A 24623-nucleotide genomic window follows, 5' to 3' on the forward strand; every position below is an offset into this window, starting at 1 on the left:
TGGCTGACTACGTTATAGCCGAACTCGACCCGGAGATTTTAATTTGCGCACGCGACATCATTTCGATTCGTCCCGTCCCAAATGATATTTTTACTCAACTTAAGAAGAGAATAATATCATCCTATTCGGTTTCTTCCGAGTCTAGATTGCGACAGCTCTTGAAGGGAGACATTCCAACTGATGGTAAACCATCCTTAATCTTAACCCGACTACGTGGTTTAGGTAATGATCAATGCAGCGAGGATATTTTGAAATCGGTTTTTCTTGATCAACTTCCTCAATCAACGCGTGCTATTTTAGCTGCCTCTGCCGTTGAGGATTTGTCAAAGCTAGCCGACCTTGCTGATAAAGTCTATGAGACTACTAGTTTCACGAACTCATGTTCAGCAGTTAATTCAGATCATACTCAATCGTTACCCGTATCTAATCCTTTTTCTAACCTAGAATCTCAAATTAGCGCATTAGTTGCTAAAGTTGACGCACTCTCTTTTAAATCGTCCAAACATTCAAATAACAATTCTCGAGGTCGTTCGCATTCTCGTAACCGGAGTAATCATCGCGACTCGCGTAATCGCTCAGCTTCTCGAAATCAGAAACCTAACTGTTGGTACCATCATAGATTTGGCGAAAAAGCCAACAAATGCATCGAACCTTGCTCTTATGTTTCCGGAAATAATAATAATAATAAAAACAACGCGAATTCTAAATCGGAAAACTAATAGCGCCCGGCCGTTCTGAGACAATCGGGAGTGGCGCATTTTCCAAGCGTCTCCACATTCGTGACCGTCGATCTGGTCTGTTATTTCTCATCGACACGGGCTCTGACGTATCTCTCGTTCCATCTCCGCCAAATGCTAAGCGTAAACCATCGGACGTTGTACTCTTTGCTGCTAACGATTCACGTATTGCTACCTATGGTGAGAGACGAATGACACTTGATCTCGGACTTAGACGTGAGTTTTCTTGGAATTTTTGTGTAGCTGCAGTTCCTGCTCCCATCATCGGTGCTGATCTGCTAGCACATTTTGGACTCACCGTCGATCTTAGTCATCGTCGCCTTCTCGACTCGCTCACTTCGTTGCATTCTAATATGTCGTTTCATGGCTCTTCTTCGTGCAGTGTTACATCGATTGATCGCTCATCTCCTTTCGCGGAGATCTTGTCCCATTACCCGGAAGTCACTGGAACTTCGCAGTCCACATCGTTGACCACACACAATGTATTCCATCATATTGTAACTGAGGGTCCACCCATGGCAGAACGCGCGCGTCGCCTCGCTCCAGATAAACTCAAGGCCGCGAAGACACAGTTCCAGTCATGGACTCAACAGGGCATTTGTCGTCCGTCCAGTGCTTCATGGGCTGCACCGATTCACCTGGCACCTAAGAAGGGAGGTCAGTGGCGAGTGTGTGGTGATTATCGTCGCTTGAACTCGGTCACTATTCCAGATCGATATCCAGTCCCTCATCTTCACGATTTTTCAAATTATCTTGCTGGAAAAACAGTTTTTTCTAAGATCGATTTACACATGGCCTACACCCAGATCCCCGTTGCTCCGGAGGATATTCCCAAGACCGCCGTAATTACACCTTTCGGCCTCTTTGAATTTTGCCGCATGATGTTTGGACTGCGTAATGCAGGCCAGACATTTCAGCGCTATATCTTCCGGGCACTCGGTGATCTGGATTTTGTTTTTGCCTACGTCGATGATTTGCTCATCGCTTCTTCCAATATGGCTGAGCACGAGCAACATATCGATACTGTTTTCAAAAGGTTGAAGGAATATGGTCTTCGTGCCAACATTGACAAGTGTAATTTTGGTCAGAGTGAGTTGGAATTTTTGGGTCATTCTGTAAATTCCGAGGGTATTCTTCCTACTCGCGAGAGAGTAGAGGCTATCACTTCGTATCCTCGTCCTAGGACGGTTCAGGAGTTGCGTCGTTTCCTCGGACTGGTTAATTTCCATCGTCGTTGCATTCGTCAGGCTGCACAGATACTCTTACCATTGAATCAATACCTCGTGAATTCTAGGAAAAATGATAGGACTGAGATCGTTTGGACTGATGAGGCCGTCGCTGCTTTCGAGAGGATCAAGGAGAACATCGCAAGTGCAACCTTGCTTATTCACCCCACGTCGGACGGTGAAACCCGGGTCGTAACCGACGCATCAGATTTTGGTATTGGCGCTGCCTTGGAACAAAAGGTCTTCGACAAGGACTCTTCCATTGACGTTTGGAAGCCATTAACTTTCTTTTCACGGAAGCTTACTCCTGCTCAACGTGCTTACAGCACTTATGATCGCGAGTTAACCGCGATTTTCGAGGCTGTTCGTCATTTTCGATATTTCCTCGAGGGTCGCGAATTTAAGATCGTCACCGATCATAAACCGCTGGTTTTTGCATTTAAACAGCGATCGGAAAAGGCATCTCCGCGTCAGCAACGTCAGCTTTCCTTCATTTCACAATTCTCGACCAACATTGAATATCTCGCTGGAGTTGACAACGTTGTTGCCGACGCATTATCTCGCGTCGAGTCCGTCGTCTTGCTTCCTGAAATCGGTTTGCATGAGTTCTCTTCGGCCCAGTCTGGTGATGACGATCTTCGAAAGGCGTTGCAATCCGCTGACTGGTCGATTCGTATCAAGGAGTTATCCTGGGGTCCTGTGAACATCGTCGTTCACTGTGATGTCTCTGGCGCGGACTTACGTCCTTTCGTTCCGTCCTCACTCCGTGAGAAGATCATGAAACTCTTCCATCTTCCTTCGCATCCGAGTGCTCGCGTCATGAATCGCATGATAAGCAAGCGGTTTGTTTGGCCGGCGATGCATAGGGACATTTCCGCGTTTTGCAGGACTTGCGTCGATTGCCAGAGGTCGAAGGTGTCTCGTCACACAATTCTCCAACCGGCGGATTTCGTCTTGCCTGAGTCCAGATTTAAGCATGTGCACATTGATCTTGTGGGTCCACTTCCTGAAGATCTTGGATTTCGCTACTGCCTAACCATGATCGATCGTTTCTCCAGGTGGCCTGAGGCCGTGCCGTTGAAGAATATCGAGGCATCGACTGTCTGCAGGGCTTTCGTGGACAACTGGATATCCCGTTATGGAGTTCCTGACACCATCACCACTGACCAGGGCAGTCAATTCGAATCGCGTATATTTGCTTCGCTTCTTCATCTCTCTGGTACTCGTAGGATCCGGACCACCGCCTATCATCCCGCATCCAACGGGATGGTGGAGCGTTGGCATCGATCACTTAAAGCGTCGATCATGTGTCACTCGGCCTCCAGATGGACGCAAATTCTTTCTACCGTTTTGTTGGGCCTTCGAACAGCTGTCATGACTTGTGGGGCTTCTGCTGCCGAATACCTTTACGGTACTTCTTTGCACATTCCGGGGGAGTTCGTCCTTCCTAATGATCTTCCTTGCGATCCTCGGGCCTTCCTAACCGAGTTCAGAAGTCATATTCGTGAAGTAAAGCCTGTGCCTGCTGCTCATCATCACCGGCGCAAGCTGTTCGTATCTAAAGATTTGACCTCATGTTCACACGTTTTTATGCGTATCGGTAGATCGAGAAGGTCGCTCGAGCCTCCTTATTCTGGTCCACACAGGGTCGTCGATCGCACGTCGACTCGCGTGTATAAAGTAGATATTAATGGCGTTATTAAACAGGTCTCTGTTGAAAATCTAAAGCCCGCTTACATGGTTTGCGAACCAACTGAGTTGGAAAACTTGGATATTCCATCCTCCATACCAATTCAGTCTCGCATTGGAGCTGATAGAGATTTGTCTAAATTAACTAAGACAAATTCTTGTGATATTCCTAGTCACGATGTCCTATCGCCGACTCTTGTGAAGCTAGACTTAAGAAACGACCAGTCTTTGTCGAACCGCATACATAATGATTCGTCAAACATTTTAACATATGACAGTGCTCCGACTGTGCTTGCCTGTCCTGAAAATAGAAATAACTCGAACAAAAACAGTTTCTCGACTGATCACAGTTATTGTTCTAAAATACCAGAAATAAAAAAACCAAAAAGGTTTATTCCTAACATTTTAAGAAAGAAACAAGTTCATTTTAACATTTAATTTTTCGACGAATCATCTGTACATTTCTTTTTCTTTTTTTAGTACAAATAATGTTATTACCTTCGACAGTATTATATTGTAAGCTTTCCTTTTTTTGTTTTCACGTAAAAAGATTTACTACTACCGTGGATATATATATATATATATATATATATATATATATATATATATATATATATATATATATATATATATATATATATATATATATATATATATATATACTATATAATATTTTTATATAATATTTTTATATTTTATATTTTACAATTTTTTTTTTGTTATCTTATTTATTTAAATTTATATCATTGTCACTAAGGAGGGAGTATATGTGGGAACTAGCCTTAATAACTATGTATATTTTCACACATGTGTAAGAGACTTTAACCCACAGCCTCTTGGCGGCAAAAGAAAAGGAATATTTTAGTCGTGTGTAGAGAGTCACACTGAAAACATTGTTGTGTCCCGGTAGTAATTATTTTCTCAAAAGAAATAAATATTAATTTATATAAATCTTATTTGGTGGTTATTTACCCAATTATTTATATTTGATCAGTGGAGGATCAAATTAACATCTTTCTAAATAAATCTCAAAGAGATCTCCACAGAATCTCTTGATGCTGAAAACTCCACATGATTTGAACCCAACGAAGTTTTTATAAGGAACAATCGGAGGAAATTTTTCAACATCAAAAAATAAAAAAAATGGGAAGAAATGAAAATAAATAAAATGCAGGCATTAAATTAGAAATAAAATATTAAAAAAAAATTTTTAATTAAAAAAATTTTTTAAAACTATAAAGCCGACATTATATTGATTTAATGTCAGTCTCAACCCAGTAAAATGCAGAAAATAGTTCAATGTAACGTTTTATTAATTAAATTGCTGGGCGACGACGTAATGCGCTATATTCAAAAATTCATTTCTCGAAAACAAAAAAAAACGTTTTTTTGGAAAACAAGTATTTCATCAGAAAAAAGCTCAGCTTTCTTTTAAAAATAAAAGGAAAAAGAAAAAATGGATCCAAAAATGCGAAAAGTAAAAATTTATTTTTTCAAAATTTGTGTCAAAATAAAAAAAAATTTGAAAATAGACTGTGCCATTTGAAAGCCCATGCAAAAATCGAAAAAACCCATATCCTAATTTTTTTTAAAAAAATTTTTTCTAATTATAAGAAGTAATCAAAGTGGAGCGTGTCACGGAAAAGTTCAGAACTTGTACCCCCTCCCCCTCGAAGAATATTTTATAAATTTCAAAAATATTTATCCGACAAATTACTGACCTATATGGCATATCATAAAAAAAATTTGGGAACAATTGGACAACATTTTTTTTGTGTGGACTTTTGACGTGATATCCACCAAATGTTCATCCTCAATTATTAAATCTGTAATATGACTTCAGGTCCGTGTCAAGAAAATTAAGTGTCCCCCACTACTAAATACCGGGCACCACTAAATGATACCAAAATAAATAATGATACTATTCAAATGAGCGACGTCACAGATTCCCTTTCCCTTTGCCTCCCGAAACCCCTTGTCTACTCAACTCACTAAGGGGCCGTCCATAAACCACGTGGACAATTTTTCACCAATTTTTGACCCCCCCCGCCCCCCGTTGTGGACAGTCGTGGACATTTGTCAAACCCCCTCCCCCCTATACAATTGTCCACGTGGATATTGCAAATTAAAAAAATAAGTTTTTTTTTACTCCTGTATGTTAAAAAATAAAAAAGATTATTTAATGTCAGTAAAGTAAGGGAAATGTCAGGAAAAAATTTTGTCGGGGAAATTAAGAAAATTGTGACTTTTTTCGACTCATTTAAAATAATTGCGACAAAATACCACAATTTTTAGTAAAAAAAAAGTACAAGTTATTTTGATTTTTATAATGTGAAAAATAACTATAATAAGGGTGGCCGCTGGACCGGGAAAACCGGGAAATGACAATGAATTTTGAACTTGACCGGGATTTTGGATTTTTTTTTAAAAACACACATTATTTTGTGAGAAAAAATAAAAATATTTATTTCAAGACTTAGGTATTAACTATATTTCATTAAAAAAGATTGAACGATCTTCTATAAAATCTATTTATATTTTGTCAGAGAATTTTATAAAAAGTACTATAAAAATATTCAATTTCTAGAATTTATAAGAAAATTATGAATTTTGCTGTCCAACGTAACAGATTTAGAAAAAGAAAATATTAAATTTAATTTTAAATTCTTTCTATTTCTAACAATAATTAAACAAAATATAATTTTAATTAAACTTGTCAAAAAAATTTCAATGAGAAAAAATTTCACATCGTATAGAATAGTGAAAAATAAATCAATTTAAAAATTTTTTTGCAATAATATTATAACAAAACAAATAAGAATTATTAAAAATTTGAACTAATTAGAACAAAAGTGATACGAAATTTATAAAAATTAATTTTAGAATAATAAATAATGTATATAAAAATAAATAAAATTTCTTTTTTTAGAAAATAAATTTTTAAAAAATCGTATTTTGCATTAATATCAATTAGTTTTTTTTGCAATTATTGATAAGCAAACTTTTCTGTATTTTAGAATGTTAAATTAATAATTATTAGGGGAGACTGGGGCGAAAAGTTAAATTGTGAAAACAGTTCAAATTCATTATCTTTCGAACGGAAATAGTTAGAGCATTGCAATTTTAATTATAGAAGGGTGTTATCACCCTAAATAAATGTCCGGAGTTATGTAACATTCTGCTAATTTTTGTGGTGTCCATATTTAAATTTTTTTTTCACCCTACTTTTGAAAATTTTTTCGTAAAAGAAAATATCAACTTTTAAGTATATTTTTTGCATTTATTTTCACGGCGATTTTTTTACTTCATTATTTGGGTCCCCTGAAGAGATACCTAAAGGTATTTGCTAAATATCTTTAGTCAGATTTTTTATATTTGTTGTTAAAGCCAAAAACGCACCCTGGGGCGAAAAGTTAAATAATGGGTGGGGCGAAAAGTTAAATGTATTTTTACATGTTATTAAAAATTTTTTTTTATTTTTCGTTTTTTTGGGTTTATTTGTTTAAAAATGATTTATTTGACATTAGGCAAGTACTCTATCAAAAAACAAGACCGCTCACGTGAAATAAACCAAAGAAAATTTTTTTTTTTTTGAAATTTCAATTTATTAACTTTATAACTATTCTAAAGCTTTTGTTAAGTAAACAAAGATCTTTTATTAACGAAATTACTTGTTTACGTATACTTTAACTTATCTACTACTTAACACCTATCAGAAAATAGTTTTAGTAGGCTAAAAATAGAATTTAACTTTTTGCCCCAGCCATTTAACTTTTCGCCCCAGCATGGGGCGAAAAGTTAAAAAAAACAAAATTTTCAAAAAAGGACAAAACATGTATTTTTTGCGAAAATATCAGGAACTTTTTTATTGAAAGTTGTAGAGGACAAGTTGCCCTACAATATTGATGTATAAATATTTACATCTAAGCGGATTATATTGTCTAAAAAAAATCATTTATGCAAAATTTAACTTTTCGCCCCAGTCTCCCCTATAGATTGAATTTTAAAAAATTTCAAATTTAAGTTTTAGAAAAGTTGAATTTTAAAAGATTTTAATTAAAAATTCTGAATAAGTCAGTTTTTAAAATATTTTTATTCACATTTTTTTCAAATTAGTTATGTTTTTAAATATGTACCTAATATTTAATTGAAAAATTTTTAAATTATTCAAAATTTCATGAAATTGTCTTGTAAACAAGTGGATTTTAGAAATATTTTAGTTATTTCTAGAATATAATTGAATTGAAATTTTGAAAATAATTGTTAATAAGTTACAGTAGCAATTCTTAAAAATTATTCAAATTTAAAGGATTTAAAATTTGAATTTTTTTTAAATTTGAATACCTACTATATGGAAAAATAATGGATAATAATTAAATATTTATTTCAAAAAATCTATTTAAGTTCAAAATTATTTTTAGAGTAAACTAAAATATTTTTAGGTTTTAGGAAAAAGTCAAAGTTTTGTCTAAAAATCAGGAAATTCTTTCAATCTTTCATGGAATAATTTATTTTCAGAGTTATTATTTATGACCGGGAAAAATAATTTATGACCGGGAAATGACCGTGAATTTTTTTTTACAAAAAAATGGCCACCCTGTATAAACAAATCTTTTTGAATAGTTGAAATTTTGTAAAATTTAATTGAAAATAATTAATTTATTTTAAGTCTTTCGTTACAATTTTTGTAGAATAAAAAATCTTTAAAGGTAAATTTAAAAATGAAAATTAATGAAAATTAGCTTCTAATTTTTTAAAATTCAATATTCTCAATTACATATTTTCAAAAATTCAAATATATACAAAAAAATAACATTTTAAAATTATTTTTAACATTTTAGAGGAAACAATCATGTTAAAAATTTTTAATTAAAATTTATCAATCAAATTCAAAAATAATTTAAAAATATAACAGAATTTTAGAAGAACTTTCGGAAAATTATTTAAATTAATTGATTCAAAGACGAAGTAAAAAAAAGTTGCCCAGTAAAAAAAAGTATTGAAGGAGAGCGAATAGTATTGGCGGTGAGTTTCTGCCAATATGTTTTCGCGTGAAAACCGTATTGGCAGAAACTCACCGACAATACTATTCGCTCTCTTCCAATACTTTTTTTTTACTGGGTGGAAATTGTAGAAAATAATTGAATTCAGGAAGGGTTATAATTGTCATTTTAAAAAATAATTAAAATCATAAATGTTACTCATTTTCCGTAAACATTCATATTTTCCTGTAAAAAGAATTTTGTCAGGGAAATTAATTTTAATATCAGTAAATTGTCAGGGAAATTGATTAACTGAAACTTATGATCATTCTGATTAAGCTTAAGATATCTTTTTTGGAAATATCTTTGATTATATGTCCACGTTGACATTTGCTTTAACACCCCCCCTCCCCTTCGTGGACAAACGTGGACTTTTGATTCACCCCCCCGCCCCCCAAATGTGTCCACGTGGTTTATGGACGGCCCCTAATGACTGCACTGTTCAGAACTGCACTATTGAAAGATCTTACTGTAGATGAGAATTTATTTAAAAAATCTGAATTTGGAGAGATCGTTAAACAAAATTGTTTTTTTACTCCTTGAAGTTTGTTGATTACTGGAACTTGAGTAAGGGGCCATGTAGATTCTTCGTTTATTAACCAACTTGGTCCGAATTTCCAAAGATCGTTTTTTAACAATATACGGTGGTGAGACTCCGTGGCTTGCGATTATCGAGGTTAAGCGACATCCAGAGCGGTTAGTACTTGGATGGGTGACCGCGCTTCGACTCTCGCTATAGCCCGGTGTTTTCTCACTACTTTCGTAATATATCAAGCGGGAAATTTGACGTCGAGGTATAATGATGTGCGCTGTCGATTATTGTCCAGTACACACCGTTAGAACTCGGCTGTCGATAAACCGGTTGTACTCAGGAGAGGTTTTCTACAGTTTCCCTCTTCTCTGGCGAGAAAACCCATTGACGGGTGGTCCAGGCAAATGCGAGTACTCCTAACCTCAAAAGTCGTTCTGTAGAAACGCAAAACTAGTTAGTATATAAGAGTGTGTGTTCTGACAGTTGGCCTAGCCTCAAGTCATTTAAGAAAAAAAATATATTACACTTTTGACAGCTCGCGCGAAGCATGAAGGTTATTGTTAATATAAGGGAAGTTAGAAACACTAATTCCCTTTCGATTTTCTCAAATTTACCAAGTCCATAAACACTGAAAGAGCATACCAATGGAAAAATAAAGCATCCCAGATAACAATCGTGCGTCGCACGTTTCTCGCACTAGTGATGGTATTTTGCGTGCAATTTAGCAGTCACCTGTGATGCAGTCACTGGTGAGAGTAATATGAGTCGCACCCAAGCATCACCGTAGGCTTGTCGCACACTGTATCGCACGATGCGTTCGCACATGAGAGTCATCAGTGATGGGTACATAAGTGCGAGTCATATGAGTAGTATATATGAGAATTATGACAAAATATTTTTAAATCTTATTTAAAAAATCGCTATGAGTTTTTTATATTATTAGTTAAAATGTTGATCTTAAAGTCCGTGTATAAAAATTAAAATTGAAATTTTTCAGACTTCAAAAATTTTGGAAAATAGTTTTTAAATGTTTTAATGTTTAAAAAATAAAAAATTTACTTCAAAATCAAAAAGTCAAAATTTAATAAAGTAGTCAACGCCTAAAAAAAGTAATTAAGAATAATTTTTTTCTTTTTCATAAAACTAATTAGCAATTGAGTAATTGCATTATATTTCAACTAAAGTCCTTGCCGACTAATTTAAAAAAAATAATATTTTGCAAGAATGATTTTAAAGGAATTAGGATCACTAAACAAAAATAATTTTTAAAATATTTTTAGTATTTATTGTAAAATAAGCATTTAAAGTATACGAGGTCGTAAAAACTGTCACTTTTTCGTTTATTACAAAATATTAAATATTATTATATTTTTCGTAATTTTTCATTTTTTGGAAGAAAGTTATTTACATTTCAAAATCGTGGAAATAAGCAAAGTGCCAATTTTAATTGCTTATTCTTTCACACTTAAAAAAAGGAAGAAAGTGATAAGAAGAACTAACAGTTAATCGCAGGTACTTTATACTTGATAAAGTTTTATTCAACATAATAATTTCTCTTTCTTGCATTTAGTAAATAAAAATTTGCAAAATTAAGTTATTTGTCAATTGAACTTTAAAATCATTTTTTATTTAATATTTCTTATTATTAATTGTTTCTATCAATTTATAATAATAAACTAAGTCATTCTTAATAGATTCTAATAATTTTTTTTACATTTGCATAGTAAATGAGTTTTCTTTAATATTTTTTAATAAACGAAAAAGTGACAGTTTTTACGACCTATAATATATAGCTTAGATGCTTATTTTACAATAAATACTAAAAATATTTCAGGGCAAGTATAAATGTTTTTTCAACATTTCGATTAAAAAGATTCTTTTTATTTTAAGTCAAAATTTCACGAATTTTGACCCTATTAATTTACCTAATCTTTTAAAATTAGTTTCAAGAAAATTTCATGAATCTTTTGTTATCAATCAAAAATAGATTTTCTTAATTCAAACTGGAATCAATTATTATCTTTACACAATATTCAGTTTATTTATTACCGTGTGCACTTAATTAAATAATATTAAATGTAAATATATAAATCATTTAGTACTATATTTTTTTAATAAATTTTTAGTAAATTCTTTATATTATTATTTAAAATAAAAATAATTAACATTAAGTTATCAATTATAATAAATAAATATAAATATTTTTTTTTATTTATTTAATTATTAATTGTAACACTCATATGTAAAGAAAGATAAATTTAGAAAAAAATTTTTTTTATAAATATTTAAAAAATTATTATAGATAATTAAATTATAATTAAATTGTGCAATAAATATTCCTGAAACTGCATCATATTAAATAAATATTCATTATCAATCTTATTTAAATAATATATTATTAATAAAAATAAATATCATTTAAAATCAGAAAATATACGGCACTGCACGGTTTTTCCGTAAAAAATTATTATAGATAATTAAATTATAATTAAATTGTGCAATAAATATTCCTGAAACTGCATCATATTAAATAAATATTCATTATCAATCTTATTTAAATAATAAATAAATAAATAAAAAAATAATAATAATAAATATTTTTTTTTTCCTTTAAGCAGTCTGCTCACCCGAAACTTATGCGTCAGCGCCACCACTAAACTTGTTCATCTGCACTCCCAAACTGGGTGACCAACGTACCCAGTTGTAATTTTCTAAACTTTTTGGGAAGTTTGTCTATCGAAAACGGTAATGCTACGCACCCAGTGGCGGGCGATCAGACTTTCCATGCAGTGAGAAGCAAAATTTTGTGACAGTGGGAAGGCAGACTTCTCAAAGGTTTTTCCGTGTGGCATTGATATAGTAGATTAGGAGAGTTCTCATCCAGCCATCAGTGGCCGTGCGGTTTAAATGCGTTGCGTTATAGACTTCCGGTATGCGTCGGGGCGGAAAGACCTGAGTTTCGATCCCACATGCGAGCGGGATATTTGTCATTCTAAGCGTTATATAAAATAATAAAATTATTATTTAATTTGTATAAATTATAAGTGTTGTGAATAAAAACTTGTGAACATGTTTGTAAATAATATTAAAAATCTGTTAAAAAAAGGAACCAAATTAACAAAAATTATCTTTTTTTACAAAAATTATTTTTTAAAATTACTATTTTAAATGACATTTATATTGTGAGTAATTCATTATTGATATGAAAATAATATAGTTATTAAAATAATAACTTATTGTTATTAAATATATAAATACACATATATGCATAGAAATAATATCAATAATATGTATTATTATAATTATTAATAATTCATATATTTATATTATATTGAATGAACGCGAGAGACACGCGTAAATTTGGGAACAGTGAAAGCAGTCTTGTTTAGTCCTGCATTAGGCTTATTATAATTATTATTATTGTAAATGTATTTTAATTGTCATTATAGATTAGCTACTCGATGTACTCTCTTGACATGCGAGTCATATGCGACCATCATGACGTGCAATTCATATGCGACGCATATGAGGACGCATCTGTGTGGTCCAGTGATAGCACGAGGTGCGAATTATTTCGCACGCATGCTAGCACTGTGTCTGGCACAGTGCGCGCACTTTGCTATCTGGGATATAAATTATTTCCAATAAGATCAGTTTATTTTAATAGTTTTAATAATTTCCAATAAAAAGAACTTGTTTAATTTGCACTAACTAATAATTAAAAATGATTTAATAACGATTTTAAGTTCAAGGAACGATCGACCGCGTGCACAACGTTTTAAGGGCAAGTCAAACTTGTGAAATATAGACAAACCAAAAGGTAAACAAACCAAACACAAAAATTGCACTTTTGTAACAACCATTTCTCCTACAAAAATTAACATTCTTACACTTTCTCTACAAAAATGGAAAATTAGAGTGTCAAAGTGTCCAATGAAATCATTTTTGACTATGAGCAATAAAAAGCAATTAGTAAAATAACTCATTAAAATGACCTGTAAAATAGCATTTTTGACGCGTCGCGAAAAATAAATTGTTTGAGTATACCTACCGCACTGACGGTGAAGAAGTCAGCGATTGGACGTTCAACATGTGGAAGGGGACATGTTTCCTTTTCCTCCTTAAAATTACAAGGCGTCGCTTGGGTGATAAACCATACTATTTCAGCTTTGCGCTGAAAACCATTCTATTTCAAATACGCACTGAAAAACATACCATTTCGCGAGTGTGCTACAAAACATTCATTTTCAAAAGACAGTTGAAAAACATACGATTTCAACAGAGTTTTGAAGATAATTTCATTTCGAGAACATACAATTTTTTTCAGGTTGACAACTTTAACAAGATATTTATAAGGTTAAGAGATCTTAAGGCTATGTCCAAGTTGTGAAATGTAAACAAACCATAAGGTTACTAAACCTGCACTAAAATCGACATTTTGCGACAGCCAATTCTCCCACAAAAAATATCATTTTTACACTTTCTTTACGAAAATGGAAAATTAGAGTATCAAAGTTTCCAAAAAAATCATCTTTGACTATGAGCAATAAAAAGCAATTAGTAAAATAACTAATTAAAATGACCTGTAAAACAGCATTTTTGACGCGTCGCGAAAAATAAACTGTTTGAGTATATCAACCGCACGGATGATGAAGAAGTCTTATGTTAGCGATTGGACCTTCAACATGTGGAAAGGGAAATTTTTCCCTTTCCTCCTTGAAATTACAAGAGAAAGGGTAAAAACTTCTTCATCGTCCGTGCAGTTGATATAGTCAAACAGTTGAATTTTTCGCGACGTGAACTCTGTTGCTCGCTGCGCGTGCGCAGACCGTACCAAGGTCGCAATGACATCACCATGAAAAAAGGCACATTTTGTTTTTGACTGAAACTTAGTTATTTTCTCATTTTTTTCAGCAATGCAAGGTGTAGTAACCAAATTCGATACTTTAGTTCGCCATTTCCATAAAGAAAATGTGAATTTATAATGATTTACTCAAATGGGAACGGCGAAAAAATGCTTAACTATTCGGTCTATAATGAAGCATTTTTTCGCGGTTCCCATATGCGTAAATAAATATAAATTCACATTTTCTTTATGGAAATGGTGAACTAAAGTATCGAATTTGGTTACTAAACTTTCCATAACTAAAAAAATGAGAAATCTACTGAGTTTCAGTCAAAAACAAAATGTGCCTTTTTTCATGGTGATGTCATTGCGACCTTGGTACGGTCTGCGCACGCGCAGCGAGCAACAGAGTTCACGTCGCGAAAAATTAAACTGTTTGACTATATCAACCGCACGGACGATAAAGAAGTTTTTACCCTTTCTCTTGTAATTTCAAGGAGGAAAGGGAAAAATTTCCCTTTCCACATATTGAAGGTCCAATCGCTGACATAAGACTTCTTCATCATCTGTGCGGTTGATATACTCAAACAGTTTATTTTTCGCGACGCGTCAAAAATGCTGTTTTACAGGTCATTTTAATTAGTTATTTTACTAATTGCTTTTTATTGCTCATAGTCAAAGATGATTTTTTTGGAAACTTTGATACTCTAATTTTCCATTTTCGTAAAGAAAGTGTAAAAATGATATTTTTTGTGGGAGAATTGGCTGTCGCAAAATGTCGATTTTAGTGCTGGTATAGTAACCTTTTGGTTTGTTTACATTTCACAACTTGGACATAGCCTTAAAGTAACTTGCAAATCACTTGATATGTATAGAATTTATTATAATTTTTATCATTTTATATGTAACCTACAATATTTTTTTTAATTCATTAAAATAAAATACATTCCTAAAAGTCAAACTACTGCTTGAATTTTAAAAATTAAAATAAAATTGATTATTTTGTAGAATCAAATTATCTAATTGTTAAAAATTAAAAATATAAATGTTTAATTTAAAAGGCAGAATATACTGTTATTTTAAAAAAATTTTAATATTTTAAAAATAACAACTAGGTATTATTAAGCAATTTTTAATTTCTCAAAAATCGATTATAAATTTGCAATTATTAAATTCTATAAAATTTGTTATGCTCTATTATAAACGTAATTATTAGTAAAAAATAATATTTTATCAGCAAATCCTTTTAAGTCCTCGAAATGAAATTATCTTCAAAACTCTGTTGAAATCGTATGTTTTTCAACTGTCTTTTGAAAATGAATGTTTTGTAGCACACTCGCGAAATGGTATGTTTTTCAGTGCGTATTTGAAATAGAATGGTTTTCAGCGCAAAGCTGAAATAGTATGGTTTATCACCAGGGTTGCACGGTTGCGCGCAACTCGAAGTTTTTTACGTATATTACGTAAAAAATGTAATATACGTAAGAAACCTGTAATGAATGTAAAAAAATATGTCGGACAATTGAAGAAGCGCTAAAAGCATAATATTTGAAAATTATACGTGCGTTGTCAATGTCATATGCAATAAATTTGTCAGATTATTCAAATATAAATTATATATACAAAATGAATCGACCAAGCCAAAAAGGACAACCGATTCCCTGGGAAGAATTAGGGTTTGAACGTCAAAAAACAGAAAAAGGAAAGGCTATTTTGAAATCCTTGTTGTGCAAGGAAATTATTCAAACCTTTGCTTATAATCGCCTTATTGCTCACAGGTATGTAAAGTTTATAATTAAATAAATAATGTTTTGAAAATATGAATTATTATTTTATAATTCATTACTCTTTAAATGTTTAAAAGCGCATGATGAAGATGATTTTGACAGGTTTATGACGGGACAGTATATTGTATAGGTTATGTTTAAGAATTCTATTTGTACCATTTGTACATAAATTTAGAAAATTTAGATAAATAAGTAATAAGTAATAAATAAATAACTCAATAATAATTTGTATATGTATTCAAAATACATTTATTTATATAACAACATATAATCTTCATTCAAATTTGAATGTAGGTTCTTAACCTCTCTTCGGATGTATTAGAGAAGGTTTGTTTGCATCCTTGACAAAAAGCCACACTTTTCCCATTTTCCTTTTGTGATATAAATGATAGTTCATTCCAAAAGTTTTGACGCGGCCTTGCACCTCTAAACATTTTTTAAATGCAATTTGTTGGGACACAGAATAAAGAAATAGTCAACGGCAATCATGTAAACAATTCAGCCATTTTGAAAAAGTAAATTACGTATAAAACTGAGCACGTAAATTACGGACGTAATATACTGTAAAAAACTATGTAATTTACGTCAGGTAAATTACGTACGCAACCCTGTTTATCACCCAAGCGACGAAGGGAAAGGGTAAAAACTTCTTCTCGTCCGTGCGGTTGATATAGTCAAACACTAATTTTTGGCGAGCTGAGACTCTGTTGCTCTCTGCGCATGCGCAGACCGTACTAAGAATGCATTGACAGCACCATGTGGAAGTGCACATTTTGTTTTGAATGAAACTTAGTTGTTTTCTCATTTTTTCAGCATTCTTTGTACGGTCTACGCATGCGCAGAGAGCAATAGAGTCTCAGGTCGCAAAAAATTATAGTGTTTGACTGTATCAACCGCACGGACGAGAAGAAGTTTTTACCCTTTCCCTTGTAATTTCAAGGAAGAAAGGGAAAAATGTCCCCTTCCACATGTTGAACGTCCAATCGCTGACTTCTTCACCGTCAGTGCGATTGATATACTCAAACAGTTTATTTTTCGCGACGCGTCAAAAATGCTATTTTACAGGTCATTTTAATTAGTTATTTTACTAATTGCTTTTTATTGCTCTTAGTCGAAAATGATTTCATTGGACACTTTGACACTCTAATTTTCCATTTTTGTAGAGAAAGTGTAAGAATGTTAATTTTTGTAGGAGAAATGGCTGTTACAAAAGTGCGATTTTTGTGTTTGGTTTGTTTACCTTTTGGTTTGTTTATACATTTCACAACTTGGACATACCCTTTGTTAAGTATGAATTCGATTATTCTGATAAATAATATTAAGCGAATTCAGGCTTAACTGTATCGAAAGTAATTTTCGATAAGTCAAACTAAAAGACTTAATATTTATTCACCCCAAGATAAACGTTTAATTCTTGAAAAAATAATTATTATTTTTAAAAAAGTAGAGGATTCCCTTTTTAAGTGTACTATTAATTCAGTACCTCCGATTAGACGGTATTTTATATTGAAAATATATAAAAAGAAAAAGGCTGTATATAGTTGTAGAAAGTAATGAGACACTTCAGTTATATGAGTAGTACAAATATAAGTAAATTTATTTCATTCATAAAACTTGAAAATTAATAGAAAAATCGTACAATACAAGAATATAAACTATCTTTAAATTATTTACTTGTATAAATCGTTGTAAATATTATTATGAAAAAATGCCCTTTTAATAGAATAAAATTAATATAAGATTCTCAATATTCATATAACAATATAATAACAATAAACCAACAAACAATTTTTATTTATATAGTAATTATTATGTTTTAGTGTAAACTTGTAATGTGTGTGTGTAAAAATGCATAGAACTAGAATAATTAATAATTCACTCACCAACTTACAATATATTTTATTTTAATCAAGGCACAGAAAAGTCTCTGATTACTTTCTACAAGTGAATCATTTACACCTGTATCAGATTCTGTATAAAAATTGTAGTTTTCTTGTTTACTATGTTTCTGATTCTTCCTTCAATGGTCGTTTAATTCCTTTTCTTTTTATTTATAAACATCTCTCTCTTTATTTATTTAATTCAGCAATTATATAAAAAATAATTTTAATATTCAGTTTTCGGGGTCACTGAATCTAAACTTCTAATTCATTCTGATATTTTAAGATAATGAAACTGAGAGGTCTTCAAACCGCAAGACAGAGGTTTGATATTTAAAACCCAGTCTTTAACTTTTAACTTTTTCACTTTAACTGTTTATTAATTCACTTTATCAACGCAAAATAATATTCCCAAATACTTTTCTTTAATTTCAATTCTCTTTAATTTATTACTTTATTTTCTTTAATATTTCTATCACTTTTTCACTATTCACTTGTATTTTCTTTTATGATATTTATTATTTTTCTTATTTTCAATTCAAGTAACTTAGTAAAATTCTTAATGTAATTCTTTAAATCAACTATTTCAAGCGATAAAAATTCAACCCTTACTTTGGGAAAAAAATATTAAAACCTCCGTCTTTTTACGGGAAATAAAACAAATATAATAATCATCCGCTCTGCGGGAAAAACAAATTGACACTCTACCGATTTTCGGGAGGAACACATAATTCTACGCAGCTTTACTGCGGGAGGAACAAATTCGGACTCTTTAGTTAAAACGATCGAAGGTATGGATCACACCTTGAAATTATTATAAAACGACAGAGTGGGGATGCCGGTGCACACGGCTCGCCAAACTTCGTTGTTGCCAGGCAAGCTTTTTGCAATCTTGCAAATTCCTTAAAATGGCGTGATATAGTTCGATGCTCTATATCCTCTATTGCCAATATGTAAATGTATTCTTTTTCTTTGTATTTTTACCAATACAATTAAGCGTCTTTTCTGTGGAAAGTAACTTATAACAAAGTAGACAAATTCCTTTTAAAATAAAAGTGATGTCAATATTCTTTCGACCAATTTTAGAATTATAATTATAAAAATAAGAATATTATTAGGAATAAAAACCATTGAAGAATGATTATCGTTATTTTTGAGTTTGGATGATTTAATTATAAAAAAATAGTTTTAAGACAAATTAATTAATGAGTTAATTATGTAAAAATCCTCTTATGTCCTGATAATATGTGTATTGAGTACTTAATTCTATTTACAAAACTCCCAAATTTTTAATGAAATTATACAATATAGCAAACTTTTAATTAATGAAAAAATTAAAAATAGTTACGAAGTCATACGTAACACCTTTCAAGAACAAGTGAAAAGTGATGCCGACGAACCGTGTGAACATTTCGTTAGTTCCAGTCTTTTCGATATATTTTAAATAGGTATGTTTTCGTTGCCTGCACTAAAGGCCAACGCAGAATAGATCTGTAACCGGAACCGCAATCGTAACCGTAAGCGTAAGAATAAGTTGGAGAAGGATAAACAATATACCTATCCTTCTTTAACTCATTCTTACGGTTACGCTTACGATTGCGGTTCCGGTTAAAGATTCTATTCTGCGTTGGCCTTAAGTGTAACTTTTACACCACCTCAAGAGTAGGTGCAGAAAGTGTAGCGAAATGTATGGTAAAATTACGTCACATCCGGCAAAGAGAACAGCATAGTGCAGGTTAGGTGTTAAAGTGTAAGAAGTGCACGCAACGAAAACATACCTAAATTAGACAAGAGATCAATTTTATTCTAATTAAGGAAGATTTCGACTATATCAGCAATTAGTGACATCTATTAGACGTCGATTGAACTCTTTGGTTTAGAGTCCGGTGTTATTCATAAGATAATTATTCATAAGAAAATTATTATTTTAAGATAATTTTATTCTAGTTACTTTTTCTTATAACTACATAAATTTACTTAAATAATAGGTATGTTCTTGTTGCCTGCACTTCTTACACTTTAACACCTAACCTGCACTATGCTGTTCTCTTTTCCGGATGTGACGCAATTTTACCATACATTTCGCTACACTTTCTGCACCTACTCTTGAATACGTCGACCGAAAGCAGAGAATCATGAGAGTGAAAAGAACAACAATATATACCTATCTCTTTTGCACTCATGATTTTCTACTTTTGGTCAACGCATTTTGTTCAAATGGGATCGCACCTTTATACAAGGCAACTTCGGTTCAACTCGGAAGTGGTCGGGGAAGTCCAACATACTTTTCGTATAAAGTTAACGAATATTCCAAAGAAAAATACAACTCTTACTCATTTCTATAAGAGAAGATGAAAATAATTGTAATAATTTTTGGCATTCTGTACTTTCATATTCAAATACTCAATTTTTAAAATAAATATACTAATTTTTATTCTTTTAAATATTGTACAATATATTCATAATATATTTTCTTAAATACTGAAATAACCCTACTAAAAATAAAATCAGGAATGGTCAGACAAATGGTCAGGCCGCCTGACCACTTTAATCCAGTTTTCTTACGATTCTGGATGGATCTTATCAGAAATCTATCACAACTGATCAGGAGGAAGTTTAAAGTGGTCACAAGTTTGCTACTATCCCCTCCTCTTTGTTGACCCCGCCCATAATTGGTGACTATTTGAGACCATTTATACCTCATTTTTGACCATATTTTTAAGCCACTTCTGTTTTATTTATTTAAACAATATGCAAAAAGTTGCAACAAATTAATTTTAAAAAATATATTTTATTAATTAATATCAGTTTGTTTACATACGGAACAACTTGAAACTAATTGCCGGAATTAAATTAAATTTGGACCCTACGGGGATCGAACCCCGACGCATGACCTAACCTAGTGCCTAAACTAACTGCCCTAACGACTGCGACTACCGAACCGACTTACATATTTCTGGATTCAACTGTCTATATAAAGAGCAACTGTAAAATAGTAAAATTCAATTACCAATATTATCAATAAATCAGAATAAACTGTTAAATAATTTTTATTAATTAATTATATTTCAATTTAGTCATAATAGGTTATGTGAATTAATAAAAATTAACATTATTAATTGAATCAATAATAAATTAAGTCTTAACTTTACAATTTGTAATGTTTCATAAACTATAATACGAATACAGATTAATAATAATTATTATTATATCTGCATTTAAAATGAATTTAGTATTTAATATTAATTTAATTTAACATTATAATTTATAATAATAAATTATTAATGCAATATTGAAATTTTTATAAATTTTAAATTTAAATTATTAATAATCATTATAGTAAGAAATTATTCCATTAATGATTAATAATAATTTAAATATAACTGTATTTCAATTATAATGCAAATACTTCTCATAATAAGTACTGACTGGTATAGTAAATTACTAATATTATGAAACAAAATTTATTATTAATTAACTTTATTAAATAATTACAAGTAAATATACATATATTAAATTAATATATTATAAATATACATTAAATAAATATATTAAATAATGTTAAAAGAATGGTCCGAATGTTTTGATTTATTTACCTACTTTTGCTGTATAATTAATTCAATAATTATACCAATTTGAAAAATGAGAACTTTTGTTAAGTTAAAAGAACAATTTTTATAATAGAATAATGTATTCTGAAATGTAAAAAATAAATTTGAAAGATTTTATATGTATATATAAATTTTCATGAGACTTTACCAAAATTAGAAAGATGTACCAAAATTTTTATAGGTTATGTGTTCACACATTTTAGAAATAGTCAAGAAAATGGTCACAAATTCGAAAATGGTGGGAGTAAAGTGGGAGGAGCTTGGAAAGTATTTGGTTAGGAATGGTGAGAAACGTTCGAAAACGTCAGAAGTGGTGAGACTGTTCAGGAATGTTCAGAAATTCTGACCATTCATGACGATTCCTGATTTTATTTTTAGTAGGGAATAATTTAAAAACTGACACATTTTCCCTAAATTAATATATTTTATTTTAAATGTTCATACACGGAGAGAAATCTGTTAGGATTAATGCTCGAAACTTTTCATATACTTTTTCCATAGATTCTTTGATGCTAAAATCCTAAAAGAGAGCCTATTTATTGCTCGAGTCCGCCTGAATATTAGGCGGAGTCGACTGATATTCAGGCGGACCTCTTATACTTTTCGCTAGTAAGTGCTTATGCTATATTCATAACCTCTACTCTATGCATTATTCGCAACAGATTTCTTTTCGTGTATGAAGATATCAAATAATACTATAGTTTTTCTTTCAGTGTACTTTTATTTATTTCATTATGCTTTACGCAATAGTTTTATAATTTTAGGAGACAACAATATTATAATAGTACCCGGAGCAAATGAACTGTTAACGACTGAAGATATTGACGAAGCAGCTGTTGTAATAAAACATTCATCAGTGTTAGTCTGTCAATTTGAAACTCCAATTATTACAACTTTACACGCACTGAGGTTGAAAACAAATAATTGTTAGTGAAACAAATTATAAACTACTTCAGTCAAATATTATTTAATAACCATCATATTCAGACATCATTATTCTAATAAAAAACTATTAAGGCACCGACAAGTTAATGTACAGTTATTTCTTTGTTTTCTTCATGTAGATACAATAGAACTGTAGAAAGTTAAATATTTTTCAAAAAGTATATGGAATAAATACATTACTGCATCGAAATATTTCGAAAAGTCAGTAAGAGTAAGCAATTTTCGTAAAGTCCCTACTAAAAAAATAATGACAAAACACCAGAAAAATAATCAGAATTTCTGGTGTTTTGAGCAGTATTTCTTACAATTGCAGCTCAAAAACATTAAAAAGAAATAGAACCCCTCAAAATTCTGTCAAGAATCATTACAACTTTTATGACTGTGAAGGTCGTCACGCTTTTTATGACTTAGGTATAAAATCGAAAAACCATGACTTTTTTAAATGTTTATTTCAACATTATTAATAATTTTTATAAACTCAGATTATTTTAAAGACTGTTTTACGTATACCTTATATTCTCTAGGCTTAAAATTTAAAAATGATATCAGTTTTTACATATCAGTTATAGTTTGCGAGATAGCTTATAATTCCTGTAAGATAAAGTTTCTTAGAATAAATTTTAGATATTTGGAATCATGAAATATCACAGATTCTTAATTTTTTAATTATAAATTTTAATTAGTTAAATTCAAGGTTAAATTAAACAAATTTCAAGTCATAAAATTTTTGTTAAAACCCACATATATGATAACGGTATCGCTCGACTCAACTCAGCAACGCAATGAGCAATTCGATACGCATCTCTCTTTCACAATAGATTTCTATAAAACAAGAATTTTATAACTTAAAACTTCTGCATTTTAACTAATTCGAATTACTCATTGTTGCTGAGTTGAGTCGAGCGGTTAAAATGAGACCATTATCCTGTGGGTTTATGGTTTTTAACAAAAATTTTATGACTTGAAATTTGTTTAATTTAACTAATTGAAGTTAAAAAAAATGAAGAGTCTGTGATATTTCATGATTCCAAATATCTAAAATTTATTTTAATATTATTAATTTGAAGATATTAACCCATTAAGGACGGGATGTACAAAATATGTACATAATGTTTAAGGACATATTTCAATACTAAAATGCTAGAAGAAAAATTTTTGAATACATATTTCTTATGTATCAAGAGTCCCTATTTCGAATGGCGTGCTCAAAAAAACTAAAAAATGTTAAATAAACAATTGATACAACATTTTTTAAGAAAAAACACGGTTTTTTAAGATTTTTCAATTGGGTTTTAACATTTTTTATAGCTAAAACCTTGAACATACCTTCTACTGTTATAAATATCGCATCAAAAATAGTAGGTCTACAAGATAGAACTATTTTGGGAATTAAATTTGAAAATGTGTGCCAGAAAATGGCGACTAAAGTTAATTTTTTTAAACAATATTATAAACAAATTGAGAAAATGTTTAAAAATAGATAATTCTGCTTGTAACTGGTCACTTGGGAGTTTTTGGGGTCGCTGATTACGAATATAACCTTACATTTCCAAAATTTCCCGGGTAGCAAAATCCAAGTCGCTACCAGAGTACAGATCTGATGCAGACCTGTTATTCTAGATCTGGAACGGATCTGGAATTTTACATGGTCCAAACCAGAAGCAGACTTGGTAACCAATTAAACAGCTCTATCTATATGCAGGTACCAAAACTACTAAACCAATTGCACAAATAATGAAAAGTCGGTAAGGTGAAACCGATTGAGCCCTTGAACAGGTAGGAAAATAAGGATAGCGACGTACAGAAGTATATTAAGAGAAAACCGAAATTTTAACTTTGTACTGCTACAAATTTCTCTTTACTATTTTAATGATCATTCTCTATATTTGAATTAGTTAAAAATAACTAATTTTCAGAAAAGCATATCTGATTGTCAGTTAAAAATAACTGATATTTTAGTACACTCATTTAACTGATTCAATTATAATTAAATAAGAATTATTAATTAAGCTTAATGAGATTAATTAATGAGTAGCTCATAATATTAATTTTTTCATTATATACTATAAAATACCGAATATTTATTCATAACAATAATAATTTGTAATACACTGAAATATTGATAAAATTTGACCAATTTTTAGTTGTTTTTTACTGATAACCATTAATTTTGTCATTGACAATAAGTTAATTTTAACTGATTGCAGAAGTAAAATGTCAGTCATTTATTGTTAGTTAACCCAGTGATTTTTAACTGATTCAAATTTAGAGAGCACAATTAAAATATAATTGTTCTTGTCGTTTCACGAATATTTATATTTTATGACC

General features: G+C 31.0%; 1 protein-coding gene across 2 annotated transcripts in view; it reads left to right on the forward strand.

The window, feature by feature from the left end:
• Positions 1-24623, forward strand: part of LOC122505982 (ribokinase-like) — a 182393-nt gene that overhangs the window by 69373 nt on the left and 88397 nt on the right. Inside the window, exon 4 of one of the 2 annotated variants that reach the window (XM_043617911.1) lies at positions 22115-22276. The exons of the other annotated variant lie outside the window; for it this stretch is intronic. Coding sequence (XP_043473846.1) covers positions 22115-22276 — 162 coding nt within the window. The remainder of the gene's footprint in view (positions 1-22114; positions 22277-24623) is intronic. 2 annotated transcript variants of the gene reach the window in all.

Source organism: Leptopilina heterotoma, unplaced genomic scaffold (assembly GCF_015476425.1).
Source record: "Leptopilina heterotoma isolate Lh14 unplaced genomic scaffold, ASM1547642v1 Lhet_384, whole genome shotgun sequence".
Classification (NCBI taxonomy): Eukaryota; Metazoa; Arthropoda; class Insecta; order Hymenoptera; family Figitidae; genus Leptopilina; species Leptopilina heterotoma.